This window comes from Heloderma suspectum, chromosome 5 (genome assembly GCF_057233095.1).
Source record: "Heloderma suspectum isolate Gila_16-S chromosome 5, 16-S_ref, whole genome shotgun sequence".
Lineage (NCBI taxonomy): Eukaryota > Metazoa > Chordata > Lepidosauria > Squamata > Helodermatidae > Heloderma > Heloderma suspectum.
The window spans coordinates 192,601,094-192,619,329 of NC_139462.1; the positions used below are offsets into that span (position 1 = coordinate 192,601,094).

The 18,236-nt window shown below is 41.4% G+C and overlaps 1 protein-coding gene across 1 annotated transcript in view; it reads right to left on the reverse strand.

Annotated features, from left to right (window-relative positions):
- Positions 1–1,313: 1,313 nt before the first annotated feature.
- COL1A2 (collagen type I alpha 2 chain) overlaps positions 1,314–18,236 on the reverse strand; it is a 70,663-nt gene continuing 53,740 nt past the window's right edge. The window contains exons 39-50 of the mRNA XM_084858792.1: positions 16,452–16,559; positions 15,162–15,269; positions 13,415–13,468; positions 13,198–13,305; positions 11,799–11,852; positions 10,524–10,631; positions 9,321–9,374; positions 9,075–9,182; positions 7,368–7,614; positions 5,082–5,272; positions 3,785–4,027; positions 1,314–2,762 (exon numbers count right to left, since the gene is read on the reverse strand). Coding sequence (XP_084714918.1) covers positions 2,616–2,762; positions 3,785–4,027; positions 5,082–5,272; positions 7,368–7,614; positions 9,075–9,182; positions 9,321–9,374; positions 10,524–10,631; positions 11,799–11,852; positions 13,198–13,305; positions 13,415–13,468; positions 15,162–15,269; positions 16,452–16,559 — 1,530 coding nt within the window. The 3' untranslated portion in view covers positions 1,314–2,615. The remainder of the gene's footprint in view (positions 2,763–3,784; positions 4,028–5,081; positions 5,273–7,367; positions 7,615–9,074; positions 9,183–9,320; positions 9,375–10,523; positions 10,632–11,798; positions 11,853–13,197; positions 13,306–13,414; positions 13,469–15,161; positions 15,270–16,451; positions 16,560–18,236) is intronic.

An 18,236-nucleotide genomic window follows, 5' to 3' on the forward strand; every position in this document is an offset into this window, starting at 1 on the left:
CAGGGCTGGCCCAAGACATCTTGCTGCCTGAGGCAGAGCAGTACCATGCACCCCGTCAAGGTACATCCTACCCAAGGCCAATCAAGTTCTTTTGGCACATGAGGCAGAACATCCCACAAGCATTTCTCTCCCGCCCTGGTAGTAAAAACAACAACCCATAATTTCCCGCCCTTTCATGACACCCAGAATCATCTGCCTGAGGTGGCCATCTCACTCTGCCTAATGATAGGCCTGGCTCTATGGACATGATAGAGATGTACAGCATTATGGAGAAAGTGGATAGGGAGAAGTTTTTCTTCCTCTCCCATAATACTAGAACCCAGGTTCATCCCATGAAGCTGATGATGGCTTCTTCACACAGCGCATAGTTCAACTCTGGAATTTGCTACTGCAAATTGTAGTGATGGCCACCAACTTGGATGGGTTTAAAAGGGGGTTAGAGAAATTTATGGAGGAGAAGGCTGTCAATGGCTGTTAGTCATGAAGGCTGTTAGTCATGATAAAGAAGACCATTCAGATGGTCTTCTTTATCACTGAATTCTTATAAAAAGGTGAAAAATTGTGCCATTATTGCAAAATACTTTTACTGGGTCTATGAAATAACTTAATTCACCTGTTTCTGTGTAGCAAACCAGCAGTGCAAAGTCAGACCAGCAAAGGCCATAATTCAAAGCAGATTTCAGCTGGATGTCTGTCCCAGCAAGATTATTTCAATGAAAGCCAATAGGGAACAATCTTAGGTATAGTATAGATTCAGCAGGTATCTGTGGATCTTTCATCATCATCTAGGAATCCTAGAATTTGGCTTAAGTGGAATTTGGACAAGTGGTGATATGGTACCCCCAAATGGATGGGCCTCATTCACAAGATAATCCTTCAGTTAAGCCTCATCATGCATAAATCCACCTCACTCTGGAGCAATTCCATTGATATTAGTTAAGACCCAACCTATGTGTTCAGGAAAAGCAGGTGGCACAGTTCTCCTGGACTGTTCCACTTCAGAATGCTTATGGGCAGACTCATTTATGAATGCTCCCTTATCTCAGAAACTCCCTGCACATAGGAAACTAGCATGTCAAATAGAGTAGGCTACAATTCTCTTTAACATGCTAGCTTTCCAACCACAGGGAACTTTTGACATGGGGAAGGTTTAAAGTTTAACGTGATTTCCTACCTGCGTTCTGAAGTGGTATAGTCCAAAGATGACTGTATCATGTGCTTTTTCTGAATATGTAGATTTGCCCTTAGATCCATAAGGCTACAATCCTAAACATTTTTGCAGCCTTTATCAATGTGTTTTTTTTTTTGAAAACAATAGCAACAAATCTACCTGGTTAAAGAGGAAATAAATGCTAATGCAGTTGTGAGTAGAACTGTGAAGTCTGCTTGATAATTTTTTCCACTAAAATAAAAATCTGTTAACTTGTTTCTTTCTTAAACAAATCAGTAGATTTAATAAGGAAATAGTTCTGTAGCATCAGAATATATCAAATATTTATAAAAGCAAGAGAGATGTTGGCTTTATATTACAGTTTACTGGAAAAGGATAAGTATTAATTGGTATAATGACTAATTAATTGAAATGAAGTAGATCATAGTATATTCAGCAATCAGATCCCCCCTCCCCCGCCTGCCCCAAGGCATGGATGTAGTGAGATACATTGGAAGCAAAGCTGAATCTTGCTACCTTTTTATGTTTTAATACACAAGAAGCAGAGCTGGAAAGTAAACATTAGGTGCAAAAATATGATCTCTTAATGCACTTAATTAAGGAACTTTACTCATTCAGTGGTTTCTTTTGGAACACTGGACATGCTTTATTTCAATTTTTTCACAATTTATTTAAACATCTCACATATACAAAATAGGTACAATTTTTTTTTGTTGAGAAACGATGATTCCTTTTCTGCCCATTGTAGAGAATGAAAATGAGATTTTAAAAGCATGGACACCTGATGTTGAAGAAGAGGACAAAGATGGGGTGGGTGGGAGAGAAATGATCCACATGCTTAGTCTGGCGGTGAGATGGGACATTCTGACTTCATTTTGAGACAGATTCCAAAGAAACAATACAACTTAATACAGAAAAGTGGTTTGTTTGTTTGCAAATGACCTTAGCACCATTAAAGTTCAAGTATTGGTAATATACTCTATAATATTAAATCAGCACCTTTCTATTATGAATGGGACCAAAAGCACCTCAGATCGTATGTATAAGAATGTGGATCACACTTGGCTTAAAAATGTATGAGGTAGTTCAAACCTTTGGAAGTTGTGGTTTTAAACTTCCTCTGTGGAAGATATTCAAAGGCCACAAGTGGTGCAAACTTTCAGGATTTTTTATTTGGTTTTTGTTTTTTTGTTTTTTTGTTTTTACACAAAGGCTGACATTTTCCACAACAAGGTGATAAAATCTTGAAAAACTTCCGATTCCTTTTGGGGCTGTATTAAATTGCATTGCACATCGCTCCAATAAATCCTTCTCCTTCTCTTTCGCCCAGAGTTTAAGCAAGTAGATGAACAGAAGAAATGGAAGGAGTCAGCTTTCAGTATAAAAAAGAAATGGCAAAGAGAGAATACTTTTTTTTTTTGGTTTTAAGTTAGTTTTAGTTCATTTATTTGAAACAGACTGGGCCAATGTCCAAACGGAATTCTTGGTCAGCGCCACCAATGTCCAAAGGTGCAATGTCAAGGATGGGCAAGCGAGATGGCTTATTTGTTCTGTATTCAATAACTGTTTTGCCCCATTTGTTGGTCTTTTGCTGGAAGGTAATAATAGCAAATAGTAGTTAGAACAGTTATTGAGGCACAGGTTGAATGTTGTTACCAAGGATTAATAGGAGTCCCACTTCGCTTACCTATCATCCACACCCAGCAGTTCAACCCTCATGCACATTTGGTATCACCCAGCCTGCCTGGAGACACCTAACTCTAACCTACTCACCCATGTTCTCCATCCTCTCTATAGCTATCCTCACAATTACCACGGGCATTTTCATGACATTCCCATTTCAATCTGGTTTCTGTAGTTATACATGAGTGTTTTGCCACCTACATACAGAAACTGTGTAGAAACATGCATGTCAGGCTCCCCAGGGAGTGTCTACCACAGGTTCTGAGGTTTTGGAGACACATATCACCTGATCACATTTCATGATAAAATTTATGTGTATAAGCAGCAAATGCTCCATAAAGAGTGGATTGGCCCTCATTCTAGGGTTAGTTCCAGTGTAGAAGGAGTGTGGGTGACGAGGGTCAGGGGACAAGATAGGTAACTCTGACTCAGCTAAAGTTAATTACTCTGGAATTGCTATAATTTGACTCGCTTATGGTCTTCACTCTCCAGGAATGCTAATTTCCCAAAGGCCATGTGAATTATCTGTGGTAGATTCTCCTTTTCTTATGAATGAGGCCTCTGGCTGCAGGGAATTTATCTCAGTAGCACATAGATAGGGAATGAATTCTCTGCACTATGCATTTATTATTCTGTTCTATTTCTATGGCAAAAAAATAGCATTATAGCAGGAGAGATTTTAATGCCCTTCAAAACATATTTGGAAAAGCTGAAGCCTTATTTTCCATAAACTAAGACCACAATCCTATAGAAACCTGCCTGGGGTAGGCCCTCCTTGAACTGAATGGGGCTTACATCTGAGAAGTAACGTATAGGATTGTGCTGTAAATGGACCTAAATGACCCATATTTTGTCAAAGTAGTCTAGCTCTGTAGGAGAGCAGTAGTTTACAAAGATGGTTAAAAAACCCAGGAAGGAATTGGTACTTACAGAGCAGCCATCTTCAAGAACACTGAAAGTGAACCTGCCGTTCCCTTCAGCTCGTAGATCAACATCATTGGATCCCAGCAGCATCACTGCTTTCTTAAGGTTGCCTGTTTCTTCATCCATGTAAGCAATGCTGTTCTTGCAATGGTAAGTGATGTTCTGGGAAGCATGGTTGGCTAGTAGCCGCATGAAAGCAAGTTGGGTGGCCATGTCCTTGGCAGTCACACCTTCCTCATTGTACTCAAACTAAAAATAGAAGGGTGGGGGAGGATCCTTCAGTTAAAATCATAAGAATTGTTTGTAATATGTTCTATGCATAAGCCCAATGGATGCACATTGGCATTTGCAGAGGAATATAACGGGGGAGAATCATCAACATCTCAGAACAAGAAACGATACAAAGGGAATTATATTGAGGAGGTACTTAAATATGACAAAAGTTTAACTCCAGTTAACCCAACCTGCATTCTATTTGGAGATAATTTCCTTCTATATGAATTTATTAACCATTCCACAAAAACATATCAAATAGCAACTGAGTGATGTACAGGCATCACCATTCACAAATGTGCGAATGGGTCCTAAGACAAGAATGAATAGGGATGTCGGAGAAATCCACAACAGATTCAAATGAGTTTAGATTTCTATGAATCTGACCTGCGAATTCTGCATTGGACCAGCTTTTTCTGAGTCACACAAATTCCAGACTTGCAGACCAGGTTTTTACAATTTGGGGGGGATTTGCATTTGCACTAATGTGCACTTGCAAACAAGCGAAATTCTCGTACAAAAATCCGATTCTGTCAATGAGTGGATGACAGAACAACGGGCGTCTGACAATCCATTAATGGATTTAACAAAATCCGTACATCCCTAAGTGCAAGTGCTAATGCTCATGTAGCCAAAAAGGGGAGGTATCAGCAGACTCAGGAAAACTCTGAGGTTTGCAAAGTACAAAAAAAATTTTGGACCTCTTCCCCCAGGGAGGGGGCAAGCTGATGTCGATGGTCTGATTCAACAGCAACAACAACGTTTATTGTATCTTAGCAAATTGGCATTATACACAGTTACTGGAGAAAAAAAGATCAGTATATGATTTAAAACTCTACTACCAGACCCTCAAAAATTGAATAATTTTCAGCAGAACTCTTACATTCTTAGGAATCAAGCTAATTTATATATTGCGTGGATTAAAAAATGAATGGTGTGGGTTTATTGCCTTTGACTCCAGTATGACTATGAGGAGGTTTTCACCCTCAGACAACACATTTATCAGAATGGACACAGAATGGACACTCACCTGAGTGCCACCATTGATTGTTTCTCCAAACCAGACATGTTTCTTTTCAGCAGGGTTCTTGCTGATGTACCAGTTCTTGGCTGGGATGGTTGCTGGATTGGCATGGATGCAAGTCTCACCAGAGGAGAAGTCACAATACACTCTAATGGCATCCATGGTGCAGCCTTGGTTAGGATCAATCCAGTAGAAACCTGACATTTTACAAAGCAACAGTAAGAATGGCTTTAGCTTCATGACCAATGTTCATGTGGTTACAGTCATGGGAATGTTATGAATACAGACAATGCATAAATCACAAAATCCTTGAAATAATCTTCACTTATCTGTTTGCACTATTAGCTTGTTGTTACGAATGTCTGAGAGGCATCAGGGTATAAAGTTTTCTGAAGTGTGTTTAAACCAGGCTGCTGCAGCCTGTTGCAGTGAAGTGAGACTAAAATTAGCAGTGAGGGGTAGGTTAGCTTTTTTGTTTTGCTTTATTCTGTTAATTTTTATTTTGCTTTGTTCTTGTTATGTATAAGGTCTAGATTATTTCATTATAAATACTGAATTCATGATATGCTTATTGAGTATTTTTGATTTATTCCAATTTGTCATCTTTTGTAACAGATTGTGGTTTTTTTGTCAAATGTGATGTATTTTGATAATGAGTTGTTTAGTGTGAGCCACTTTGGGCATGATCCTCTGTGAAAAGCAGCATAAAACTAAACTAAACTAAAAACTAAACTAGCAGGGATCAGAAAGGAGGGATTGCTCTAGGAGTTCAATTAAAATCCATTACCTCTGAATCTATCTATCACATTTATATCCCACCTTTTTTCCTCCTTAAGGGACCCAAGGCAGCATACATAATCCTCCTCCATTTTATCCTCACAACAACAACCTTGTGAGGTGGGTTGGGCTGACAGTCTGTGACTGGCCCAAAGTCACACAGTGAGCTTCCATGGCCGAGTGGGGATGAGAACCCAGATCTCCTGACTCCCAATCTAGCACTCTAGCCACTACACCACACTGGCTCTGATGTGAAATGCATCAAGTACAAAATAAACTTCAAAGAAAAATGGGCTTATTTAGGGGATTGGATGTGTTCATACATCACATGTCTGCAATCTACATGTGCTGGATCTGAGTCAGCACAGCACTTCCAGGGGAGAGATTCTGTTATGCCAAAGGAAAAGCATGTTCCTCCATCTATCTGTATCCCCTACACCAGGGATGGGCAGAAAGTAGATATGGATCTACTGGTAGATCTTTGCATGATTTGCAGTAGATTGGCAAGGATTTCTGACTCTCATTTATGTAAAAATAATAGTTACAAAATGACTCCCTACTGCCTAAAATTATACTGTTGAAATGAAGAAAGCTTGGGGTAACCAGGAAAGGATTTTTGTGTGGAAGAACTGTTAGGTGGGTTTTGCACCAGGCTCCAGTTGGTGGATCTCAGGGCTCTAGTAAAAATGAATTACATGCTGGAAGCCTGATAATAATATCCAGTAGCTTTGGCCATTGCCTCTCCCTGTATAGCTTGCCCGAGGATTGAGATCTGTTGGAGGAGCCCTTATCTGCATCCCACCAGCATGAGACATACACTATGGTGGGATGTAGGAGAGGGCCTGAGGGCCTTCTCTGCTGTGGCACCCCAGTTGTGGAATGCCCTCCCCTCAGAGGCCTGATTGGTGCAGACGTTGGTTTCATTTCCACACCAAATTAAAACATGGCTTTTCACCAAAGCCTTTGAGGGCTAATTGAATTCCCTAAAGTTGCACACTGTTTTAACTGTTTTATTGTTTTAGATGTTTAAACCATTATTAACTTGTTTAATGGTTTAACATGCTTTTAGCTGTTTAAATTATTTATTACTGTTTAAATGGATTTTATCTCTATGCCACCCGAGATCTTAGTGATATAGGGCAGGATACAAATGTTTTAAATAAAATAAATAAAATGCACAGTACAGAAATGAAATGAATGAATTATGTCTCCTCACCCTGACCTACACATCCACACAGATGACTGAGAGATATGAGACCAGCTCAGACTGTCTAGTAGTTTATCTATCTGTTTTCTTGATGTTGTGAATGGGTGTCCTGGACAAAAAATGCTATGCGGATATGTTCTTATTCATCCCAGCATGGACTGGAACTAACATTTCCAGTCATCATCTGCACACATGGAATTTAGTGATGGGAATACATTGCCAAGCATAGCACAGAGGCAGCCAGTTACCACATCAAGTGAAGTACCTGACCAATGAGCTATCAGTAAAACCATTCAGCACTAACATACCATTGGTCCATTTGGGGTGGCTGAGTCTCAAGTCACGGCAGGTGCGAGCTGGGTTCTTTCTAGAGCCTTCTGGGGTCAGGAGGGTCTCAATTTGGTTGTTCAATGTTTTCAGGGTGGCATCAACTTCATAGTCCTTGGGTCTAAGAGAAGGCTGATCTGCCCGGTAGTATTCTGCATCGTAGCCAATTTCGTATCCACCACCATTGGCACCAGGTGGTCCAGGAAGACCAGGTGCGCCTGGAGGGCCCTAAAAATGTTCAGAGACGAAAAAAATAAGAATGCATTTGTTTAAAGCAAGTTTGCCTTGGTTTTGCAGCAGGTTCAATCTCTAGTCCATATGAAGAGCTTAAATGCAGTCAGGGGTACAGCAATTCATGCCTGAGGTGTCTGGTACAGAAGTGGGTCCATGTCAATTAAAGCTGGAGATGAGGAAGTGGGTGCAGGACATAGAGCATGTATGTATTTATATGAAGTGCTCACTGATCAGAGAGTGGATTCTTTATCTGGGTCAACTTGAGCATTGTCTTGCTGAGTCAGGAAGAATTTACTTTCAACACTGTTTAGTCTTTAAGTGAAAGCTACATTATTTAGCTTAGTCTGAAATTGTAATGTAAACAACCACGTAGTTGTCGACACATTTTTAAAAATTTGCTCTTACACTGCAATCCTAAACATAATGTGGACATCAGCCCCACTAAAATCATCAGGGCTTATGTCCAAGTAATTTTGTTTACTCCAGTTGTCAGTATCAATGTAATATTATTTTCATTTCATCTGGAGGAGGCTTCTTAGTCGTTACAGTGGGTATGGGGAATGTGTGGTCATCTGGATGTGGTTGGACAGTAACTTCCATCAGTCCTAGCTAGCTTAGCCAATAGTGAGGATGATGGGAGTTGCACTCCGGCAACGTCTGGAAAGTCACGTGTTCTCATCCTTGCATTACAGTGAAGAAAGCTAGAACCATCCCTGTCTGCAGCAATCCTAAGCACACTTACATTGAAATCCTACACATGTCTACTCAGAAATAACCCTCATTGTGTTTAGTGGGATTTACTCCCAGGTAACTGTGTCTAAGACTGCAGCCTAACATCTCAGTCCTAAAGACATTTACCTGGTAGTAAATTCTGTTTATTTCAGTAGAATGTACTTCCAGGTAAATATGCTTAAGGCTGGGAAAAACCACAAAGAGTCCTGTGGCACGTTAAGGTTGGGAGATACTTAGAAGTAAAGCTCTGTTGGAATCAACAGGACTTACATCTAATTAAACATGTTTAAGACTGGGGTTGGCATGTCATTAAATCTGTTGTGGATCAGTCAACATAGAGGACCTGGGCTGATTTCATGATTTATAAGATGAGGAAATGATGGGCAGAATGGTGACTGGAATGTAGGTTGATACTGGGACTAATAAAAGAGGGGGAATCTTTCATTTCAAACTTTACAGAGTAATCCTATGCATGTTTGCTCAGAATTAAATCCCACTATGTTCAGTGGGGATTATTCCTTAGTAAGTGTGCTTAGGGTTGCAGCCTTAATAAAATTAACTTTGCCACAATTAAATACATGAATGCCATAATCGTATGTATGTTTGCTCAGGAGTAGACCCCACTGCATACCGTGGAGCATATTACTGAGTAAATATACCTAGGGTTCATGTTAAAAGTAATAATTTCAGTTCATCTCATCAGCATCCAAACTCATACTTACAGAAGGTCCTTGGCTACCCTGAGATCCACGCACACCAGCAGGGCCAACAGGTCCAGGCAGACCATTGCGACCATCTTTTCCAGAAGGACCAGAAGGACCAGCAGGTCCCTAAAACAAGGGGGGAAATACCACCGAATCAGTACACTTCAAATGCAATTAGACAATAGAAATATATAAATCACATAATTTTAATATAATGGTGTATTTCAAAATCCCACACAGAGAGTATCAGTGAAATGGACATACCCTTGGGCCAGCAGGACCAGTACTACCAGGTGAACCCTGTTCTCCATGATGACCCTGAAGAGAGAGAGAAATGCAATAACTGAAAGCAGTGTAATGGCTTGGTCCTCAGTCCTTGCAGTATATTTATCCTTGCACAACTGGTAAATCCCCATATAATGGAGGACTTATATTGATCAATGGTTCATTCTTTAAAATTCATTGTTTTGTTTTATTAGGAGGATTCGGCCCTGAGAAAAGGGAAGTCGTATTCATGATTAAAGTACCTCTGAGCATATATGAAATCCCTTACCCAATGGTAGTCTGCTCCCATGCATCTGTGACCAGGAGCAGGATTTCCAGGCTAGAGGGTTGGGTGTCTAGGTGGGCTTGAGTCATTCACAACAGCTCTGTTTTGGAAATTACAGAAACCTAAAAGGATCTCAGGTAGCAAAACATATGCGCCAGACCTTGGAGAGCAACTGCCAATCAGAGTAGGCAATATTGAGCTAGCTGGACCAATAGTTTGATTCTGAATAAGGCAGCTTGGTATGTTCAAATGCTTCAGAGTATTATCCTATATATGAATAGTGAACTAATTCTCCAAGTGCTGATTCTCATGTAGCCAAAAACAGCATCATCTGTGCACAAGAGGGAGGTATCAGCAGGCTAAGGGGAGCCTCAAGGTTGCAGAAGTACTACCCCCGCCCTTTAGGAAAACACACACACGCACTAAGGGCACAATCCTATGCATATTTAGACAGGAAAAAAGGCCTACAATTCCCAGCTTTCCACAGGCAGCATGGCAATGCTGGGAATTGTAAGCCCCTTTTCCTATCTCAACATGCATAGGATTGCCCCCTAAGGGAATGAAACCCCCAATGCAATCCAATGAGAACTAAGCATGCTCAGTGGGCATAGAATGCTGATTGACGGTTGGGGGAAATGGAAAACCAGGAGGTGGGGAGAGGGAATAGAATGGAGTATCCTGGGAGGTGGCATGACTGGCTTGCTGGCTAGAACCCTGAACAGGAGCATGCTATGCAGCAACATTTAGTTGCAAGTTCCATTTTTTCTAGTATTAAAAGGAAACTTCAGGAAGGTAAGTCCTTCACAGGGATTAGGCCATAAAGGCTCTTGGATCCGGTAACACAGTGAACTTTCTGTTTATCAGGACAGCTTTATTTCTGTTGTTGTTTGCCCTCATTGTTCAGACAATACACTTACAGAAATGCCAGGCAGTCCCTGAAGTCCATTGTGTCCTTTGAAACCAGGCATGCCTCTGGGTCCCTTATCTCCAGCAACACCTTTCTCACCACGTGGTCCTTGTGGGCCCTATGGAAAGGAACAAAAATGAAAGGTTCAACATGGAAGGTTTTCAAAGAGCTTCCCACTCCCAGAGATAGTTTCAAGCCTCTTTTAAGAGTTGACATGCCTAGAAAGCAGGTTTGTCTTTGTTCAAAAATGATTCCACTGAGCAAGAACTGAGGCTCAAAATGCATAAGGATGCTTTCAGAAATATTGATTTGCACCATTTGGGATTCTCCCCCACCCCCACTCCTTTTTTGTTGTGTTTATTCTGCTGGTGATGGTACTCTATGTCAGTCTTTCCCAATCCAGTGCATTCCAGGTATTTTGGATTATAACACCCATTAGCCAGCAATGGTCAGGGATGATGGGACTTGCCATTCAAAACATCTGGAGGCCACCAGGCTGGGGAAGGCAGCTCTGTGCTAATAGGAACAGACCAAGGCCTAACTTGGGAAGAGAAGTTTTCCTGTGTATCGATTTTGCTTATATCCTAACGTAGCTTGCACAGGTTGCCCACTTTTTTATGAGCTTGCACTGAAAAATGATGACGCTTGACATTTGCTTTCTCTTTATCTATTGACTGTATGAGGAAAGGGGTAATGCTTCAATATAGTCACATTTGTCAATTGAGGTTTCTCTCAATTTCTCATTTTAGTCTTAAGTTTGGTTCATTTGCATGAAAATTCCTAAGCATTCTTGTTTACTTTCCTCCTAATGCATGCACTTTTGTACACAGCATTGCCTAACATACACATTGTTGCAAGCAATTTTCCTAATATAATATGTTTTTAACATTATGTCCCCTAATGTATGCATTTTGTATGCGTTTCTTGATTGCAGAACTGCAGTGTAAAATTCAGAGAAGTGCGAATTTTGAGGGATAACAGTTTCAGTTTGTATAGTGATTTAAAAGTGTCAAATTACGCAAGCTCACATTAAAATACAAAGCAAACAAATTTCTCCCCCATCCCTAGTTATGCCAAGTGTCCCATGAACATTCCTATGCCATTACAATCTCAGATTGTTCCAGCTATAATGTAAGACCACTATCATATTCTACATTTACTACTCATTCCGACATTTCCCCATGATTTATTCACCCCTCTTACTTATTTCCAAAACCTCATCCCTATCTCCAGAAGGGCCATCCTTATTAAAAGAAACCAGAAACAAAACAGAAATCAGACTTACAGCGAGACCTCTTGCACCAGCGGGGCCAGAAGGACCAGCAATACCGACAGGACCCTGAAATGGTAGCACAACAGAAAAGCTGCTTACTGTACCTTGTGATGACAAAAACCCCTTCCTTGTCTAAAGAATGAATGACCAAAAAGAGGCTTCATATGTTGGTTTGAACTAAGAGAACAGGAAGTGCCTGCGGATCACACTTCCTGTTCTCCACATTTCTGCGTGATGTTCAAAGTAGAACTTCCTTATTTCTCCTATGGGCAGATGCACAATTTATTCTTTCATTGGAAGCGTGTCCATCTCACCATGGGAGCAGGGGAAGAGATGTTACAATTCTACTTCATGTATTAAAATAAATGCAATGAACGGAACTTTAAGTCACTTGTGCTTCCTATTCCCCATGCATTACATAACACGCAAAGCCACTCAGAGCAAATGGATGCCAGAATGAAACTGTTTGCATGGGTTTCCCCTGCCCAAAGGCACTGTTTTCTTGGGACTGGTTGCAAATTGATTTCTTTTCCAAGGAAGCCAAACAGTGTAATGGCAGAAAGCTTATGTCACATAGCTTTGTCCAGTTTATTGATACATGCCTTTGTACACGTATGAAAAATGATGATAAAGGGTGGTTTATGGATCAAAGGCTAATGTAGAGCCACAAAATATAATTAGTGTCATCATCATCGACCTTTATTTCTCTCCCTATCATCCAACAGGCCCTCAGGGGTCAGAATGATAACAAAAATTATTACATCTTATACTAGTGAACTCAGCTGGTGAGTGTCAACAGGATTGTTGTCAAAATGGGACCACTGAAAAACAAGAGGGAGGTATCAGCATGCTCAGGGGTATCCCAAAGTTTGCAAAAGTGCAAAATATCTTCAAGGAAAAAAAACCTAAGGGTTCAGCCTCCCCACCCCCAACAGCCCAATGAGGACTGAGCATGCTCAGAGGGCACAGAATATTGAGTGTCTGTGCAAAGGGGAATAGAAAACCAGAAGGGATACAAATGGAATAGAGTACCCTGGAAGAGGGCATGGGTGGCAGCTGGATCACTAACAAGGGCACTCCAACCTGCAACATTTTGTTGCAGCAGGGTCCCAATTGTGTAATACCTAAAACCCAGCCCAATAAATAATCACAATTAAATCCAATATAAAAATACAACTGGTCAATAAAAGACATGCTGAAAGCTCTCCCCAAAGGCCTTCCTAAGAGTTTTTGCCAGGCTTTTTAATGCCATAAGGGATATTGCTTGGAGAGCCTTTCCAGGGAGAGAGGCTGTGTGGAATATGGCTCAACACAGGGCCTGCCCCCAAAGTCTTTACTCTATCCCTAAGAGTTTGCATATGACTTATTTAGAGGCAATTTTGTTTTTACATAAGGGAGAAAGGTCACGTACCTGTTCACCACGATTTCCAGGTTTGCCAGCAGGACCGACAGAACCATGGGGGCCAGGAGCACCGAGAGCGCCATGGGGGCCAACGTTGCCAGGGGCACCACGTTCACCCTAAAAAGATGAATGCAAGAGGAAAGCAGATGATCTAGATAAGTACACAGAAATTGGCTTGTGACAAGCACAGTTTAATTAATGCTTAGAAAAAGGAGAGCAGGATTACCTTGTAACCAGGAGCACCATCACGGCCTGGAGGGCCGTCATTACCTGGATTTCCCTGTGAAGAAAGAATATGTTCTTAATATCATACAGACCTTTTAAAAAGATTAACTTTACTGAATGTGAACTCTCAGTACATATTTAATCTCCACCCTCCATCTCCAAACCACAGAACAGGTCAAAAGCCTAAGTGGAATAATAATCTATATCACTATCTACTTCCAACATAATAGTTTTGCTCCAGATTTCCAGCTTTACCCATGGTTATGGAATATTAAACAACAGTATGTCCATTATCCAACTTCTTAAATCTGCTGAGTCCTATGACTTACTGTTAATAACTGTGGTGGTTGTGGTGGGATATGAAGAAAAAGGAAAGAGGCAGGAGGGAGCAGCAAATCATAGAATCATAGAATAGTAGGGTTGGAAGGGGCCTACAAGGCCATCGAGCCCAACCCCCTGCTCAATGCAGGAATCCAAGTCAGAGCATCAATCCAAGTCAGAGCATCAAATCAAACTTTAGCAGCACACACACCGGTGCTCGCTTTTTAGGACAATTTCTTTACACCATAGCATTTATTCCTAAAGTAATTTGTGAAATCACTTGAGTATCATTAAGCAGATATTGTTCTGTTAAGTGCCATGTAAACAAGGCATTGGAGAAACATACCAATTCATTTATATGCATTCTGTTTATTTATATTTATTACGATGTTGTTACAGCTTTGCTTCACTAGCTTAAAAGCAATGGGCTGTTGTTCTACCTTCCAGACCACTGGCTGGACCCAACACCTCACTGGGAGAGAACTGTGTTATTTCAATATAAATATTATATTTTTCTCTTTACCAGCACTTTATTTTCACTTTAACAGTAGCATGTTTGCACCACCGCAGCCATGCGTCACACTCTCAGTGAGGGATTTCCTACAAAGACAGCTAGTGTAGCCCTGGGATGCATGTTGACCAGTGCAGACAGCACTTCCTGGTGGAGACTGCACATTAATGGATCTGTGCTTGCAAGGGCCTCCACACAGTGTCTGTAATCACATACTTGTGAGCTTTGAACTTGCAGAGAGAAAGAAGGCATGAGTGAGGCCTGCTTCCTGTTTTTGTGCTTCCATAGAGAGATGTAGACTACTAGCTTGCAGCATCTACTTCCTTACTAGAACTTCAAGTTCCACCAACCAGAGCTTAGCACAAAAGACATTCAATCTGTATTGAGTACCAGAACTGAACGGTACTTACCGTCCTTCCACACACAAACTGCACCTGATTACCCCAACCTTCCTTCATTCCAGTAGTATAATTTAGGGCAAGGTGGAATCATTTTGTTGCTGCTATTGCTCAACAGTTAGGAGTCAGAAATCCTTACTGATCTACTGCAAATCACTCATATCTAACAGTGGATCCAGATCTACCTTCTGTCCACCCCTGAGCTACACTAAAAGATGTTTTTCTGTTAACACTCCGGAGAACGTGATGGGATTTAAAGTACATCACTTTGTGGGATAAAATTTATTGCTGTCAATTATTTCTTAAGCACATTTCTGTCTACAAAGTCCCTTACAACTCATATCCCATTTATTTATCCAGGTTCCGTTTCAAAGAACTAAAAAATAAATATAAAAAAAATACTTCCGTGTGGAAGAAAGATAACTGAGCCTTCAGCTGCGATGTTAAACACTGCTGGAAACTTAGGTACTTTGTAACTTAGGTTTTCCCCATTTTTATGACTGAAAAGAATGACTTACATCACGTCCAGCTTCACCAGGGCCACCATTCACACCAGGGGAGCCAACGGGACCGGATGGGCCACGAGCACCTGTGGGACCAGCAATACCAGTGGGACCATGCTCTCCCTAAAAACAACAACAACAGGGATACATTTCATTGCTGTTCATACACTAAACTAGCAAAATACTCACTGTATTATATATGCTCATTTATTATTGAAGTCACTACTATCTAATCTTTTGTTAATGCCAATAGTCCATGTCAGATGCTTTACAGAATATAGAAGGGATGCAGCTTCCACCCAGAGGACTTATGACTAGCAAATGGAAAGTATGTGGGGAAGCTCAGTATCTGCTTTTGCTGTGGTGGTGCAAGCAACAATTTGCACTGCCAGAGCATGCAGGGCAGGACCAGAAGTCTCAGTTTCACTTGCCAAGCAATAGCCAATCCCTGACCTTCCATCAGAGAAAGTTGAGCATATTCCCTGCAGAATGGTACAGTCATCCTTGTCTGTGGCAAAGACAAGGGACAACAACTAGCATGAAGGGACTAGCTGAGCTCTCATGCCAGTATTGGATCCTAAAGCCACATTCCATAAAATACGGCCACAATGCAGTGGTTCATAGGACCAAGCTATAAGTCAAAACACAACTCCACAGGGGTAGCAAAGCCTACTAGGCAACAGAGTTGTCACAAATTTTCTTCATAGGTCACAGAGCTATGGTCTAAAACAGTGGTGGGCAACTTGTGGCCCTCCAGATGTTTTTGGCCTACAGCTCCCATCAGCCCTAGCTAGCCTAGCCAGTGGTGAGAGATGATGGGAGCTGCATGCTAAAACAACTGCAGGACCACAGGTTGCCCACCCATGGTCTAAAGGCACATCATACAGCAACCTGGCCGAAGCTTAGCAGGCCTCGGCCTGGTCAGCGCCTTGATGGGAGACTGCCTAAGAACCCCATGTTTGCTGGCTTGAGTTCCTTCATGAAAAAAGCTGGGCTAGAAATGTAATAAATACATTAAGATTTTGGGACATTTCTAAATGGGAAAGTGCCTAAAAATGCATTCCCCCACCAGGGGATCGGTCTCATCACTGCATACACAAATAAGTCTTTGGCTTGTGAAAGGGGATGTTCAGTTACTTTACAAATCTTTCATTCAGGTGTTCCGTTATTATACGTAAAGCAAGGGAGTCACATTTTTTTAAAACCAGGGTGGATTTCAACAACATGGGTCTTAGCATGGCCCATCCTAATTCCAGACAAACATATTTATCACCTAGTAGAAGATCTGGCCAACATGGTACTCACAAGTGATCCAGCAACGCCAGGGAGACCACGCTCTCCTCTAGAGCCAGGAAGACCAAGGATACCAGGAGCTCCAAGGATACCTTGAGGACCTGGGGAACCAGGAGCACCCTACATGGAAGAGAGAGAGCAGAATACAACTTTCACATCCTTTTTACAGACTAGCAAACCTGTATGTATCATAAATGCAAACCGGTGCTTCCTGTCCCTTTCAGCAGCTTCATTTGATCTCAGAATAGCCCAGATCAATTCTGATGTACCCAAATATCTAGTCAACTTCAAAACAAATCAGATGTGCTGTACATTGCCTTAAGATATGATTTCCATTTCTCATCATTTTAGTTAAGTTTGGGATTGTGAATGCATGCTCATGCTGGAACAGGCCTAAGGACTTCAATAACAAAGATACTCTTTTAAATGAAAATGATAGATTCCCCCCCCCCAAAAAAAATTCCCCATGGTATTGCACCAGCTTCTAAGGGATAAAAGCAGGCTGGTGGATTGCATTCCGTTGGGAGGGCCACAGCGTGTGCAGGTCTGGTGTACCAAATGCAGAAAGACAGGTTTAGCTCTTATTTGAAGCTAAAGGTAGCTTGTTTATTAAATGGACCCAACAGCAGCCACTTGCACCTGGGATTATTATACTGCTGTAGAGCAAGTATAATACACAGTTTGAAACAGAGTCAGATATTGTTAATTCCCTGATTTAAAATGTCCTTTTTAGCCTGATTACAAGAGATTTGGGGTTTCATCCACCATCAGCATCACTGGGACATTTCTATCCACTGCAACAGAACACAGATTGCATCCTTTGAGTTAAAATGTTTTGTGGTTTCCTTCTTTGGTCTCTGTGTAAGGATCTGGCCATAGTGGGGCAAGTTTTCGAATTAGTTTTGCGGGCATTAAAGTAACAAAAAACAGTCTTACAATGCTGTTAGGCTCATGGCATGAAAAACCCATCATGTGCATCACTGCATCATTTATGCTGCAAACTTAAACTGCGTGCAAGCAGATCCAAGGTAAAGAAAATATTTAACGGAATTTGAATGCAAGCCAAGCAGTGGCAGTTCATAAAAGAGCTTCTGAATGTGCTACTAGGCTACTACATTTAAGTAGCAACTTTGGTTGCTGGTAACTGAGCCAGTGCTGGAGGGCACTGCCTGCTGGTAACTGGGCCAGTGATGGATGGGACTCCATGGTGCAGCCAGGTACCAAATCTGGAGCATGGCTAGCAATTCTCATTGGGAGCTGCAGGTCAGTCACATCATGGTGGATGGTGCTAGCTCTTCTCCATCCAGCCATGTGCAGCCCCCTGGCTCCACCTCTACCAAGTGAAGTGATACCCTTCAACAATGGCAGTGATCTCCTCCCTAAACTCTCTAAATAAGGCTGCAATCCTATACAACCTGGAAGTAAGTCTCAATGAATTCAATGGGGCCGACGTCTGAATAGGCATGTATAGGATTGCACTGTAAGGCTAGTGACCTTGTGGTTATGAATTTAGAGATGCAGGTCAAAGATTGCTAAGACATAGCTTGCAATTTACTGAGACCCATTTTTAGACACATCAGCGTTATACCTGAAGAGCAGGTGTAAAGTACTATTTGAGGTGAAGCTAGGTATTTTCAGTATTTTCATTTCTTTTCAAGTCTTTCCAAAAGAGATTTTGGGTGTGATTCACAGTCATCATCACTAGGACATCTGCCATCCAATGTAATGGGCTGTGCATCACATCCTTTATGTCAAAATGTTTTTAGGAAATCCTGCATCTCTGCCATAGTAATCCTT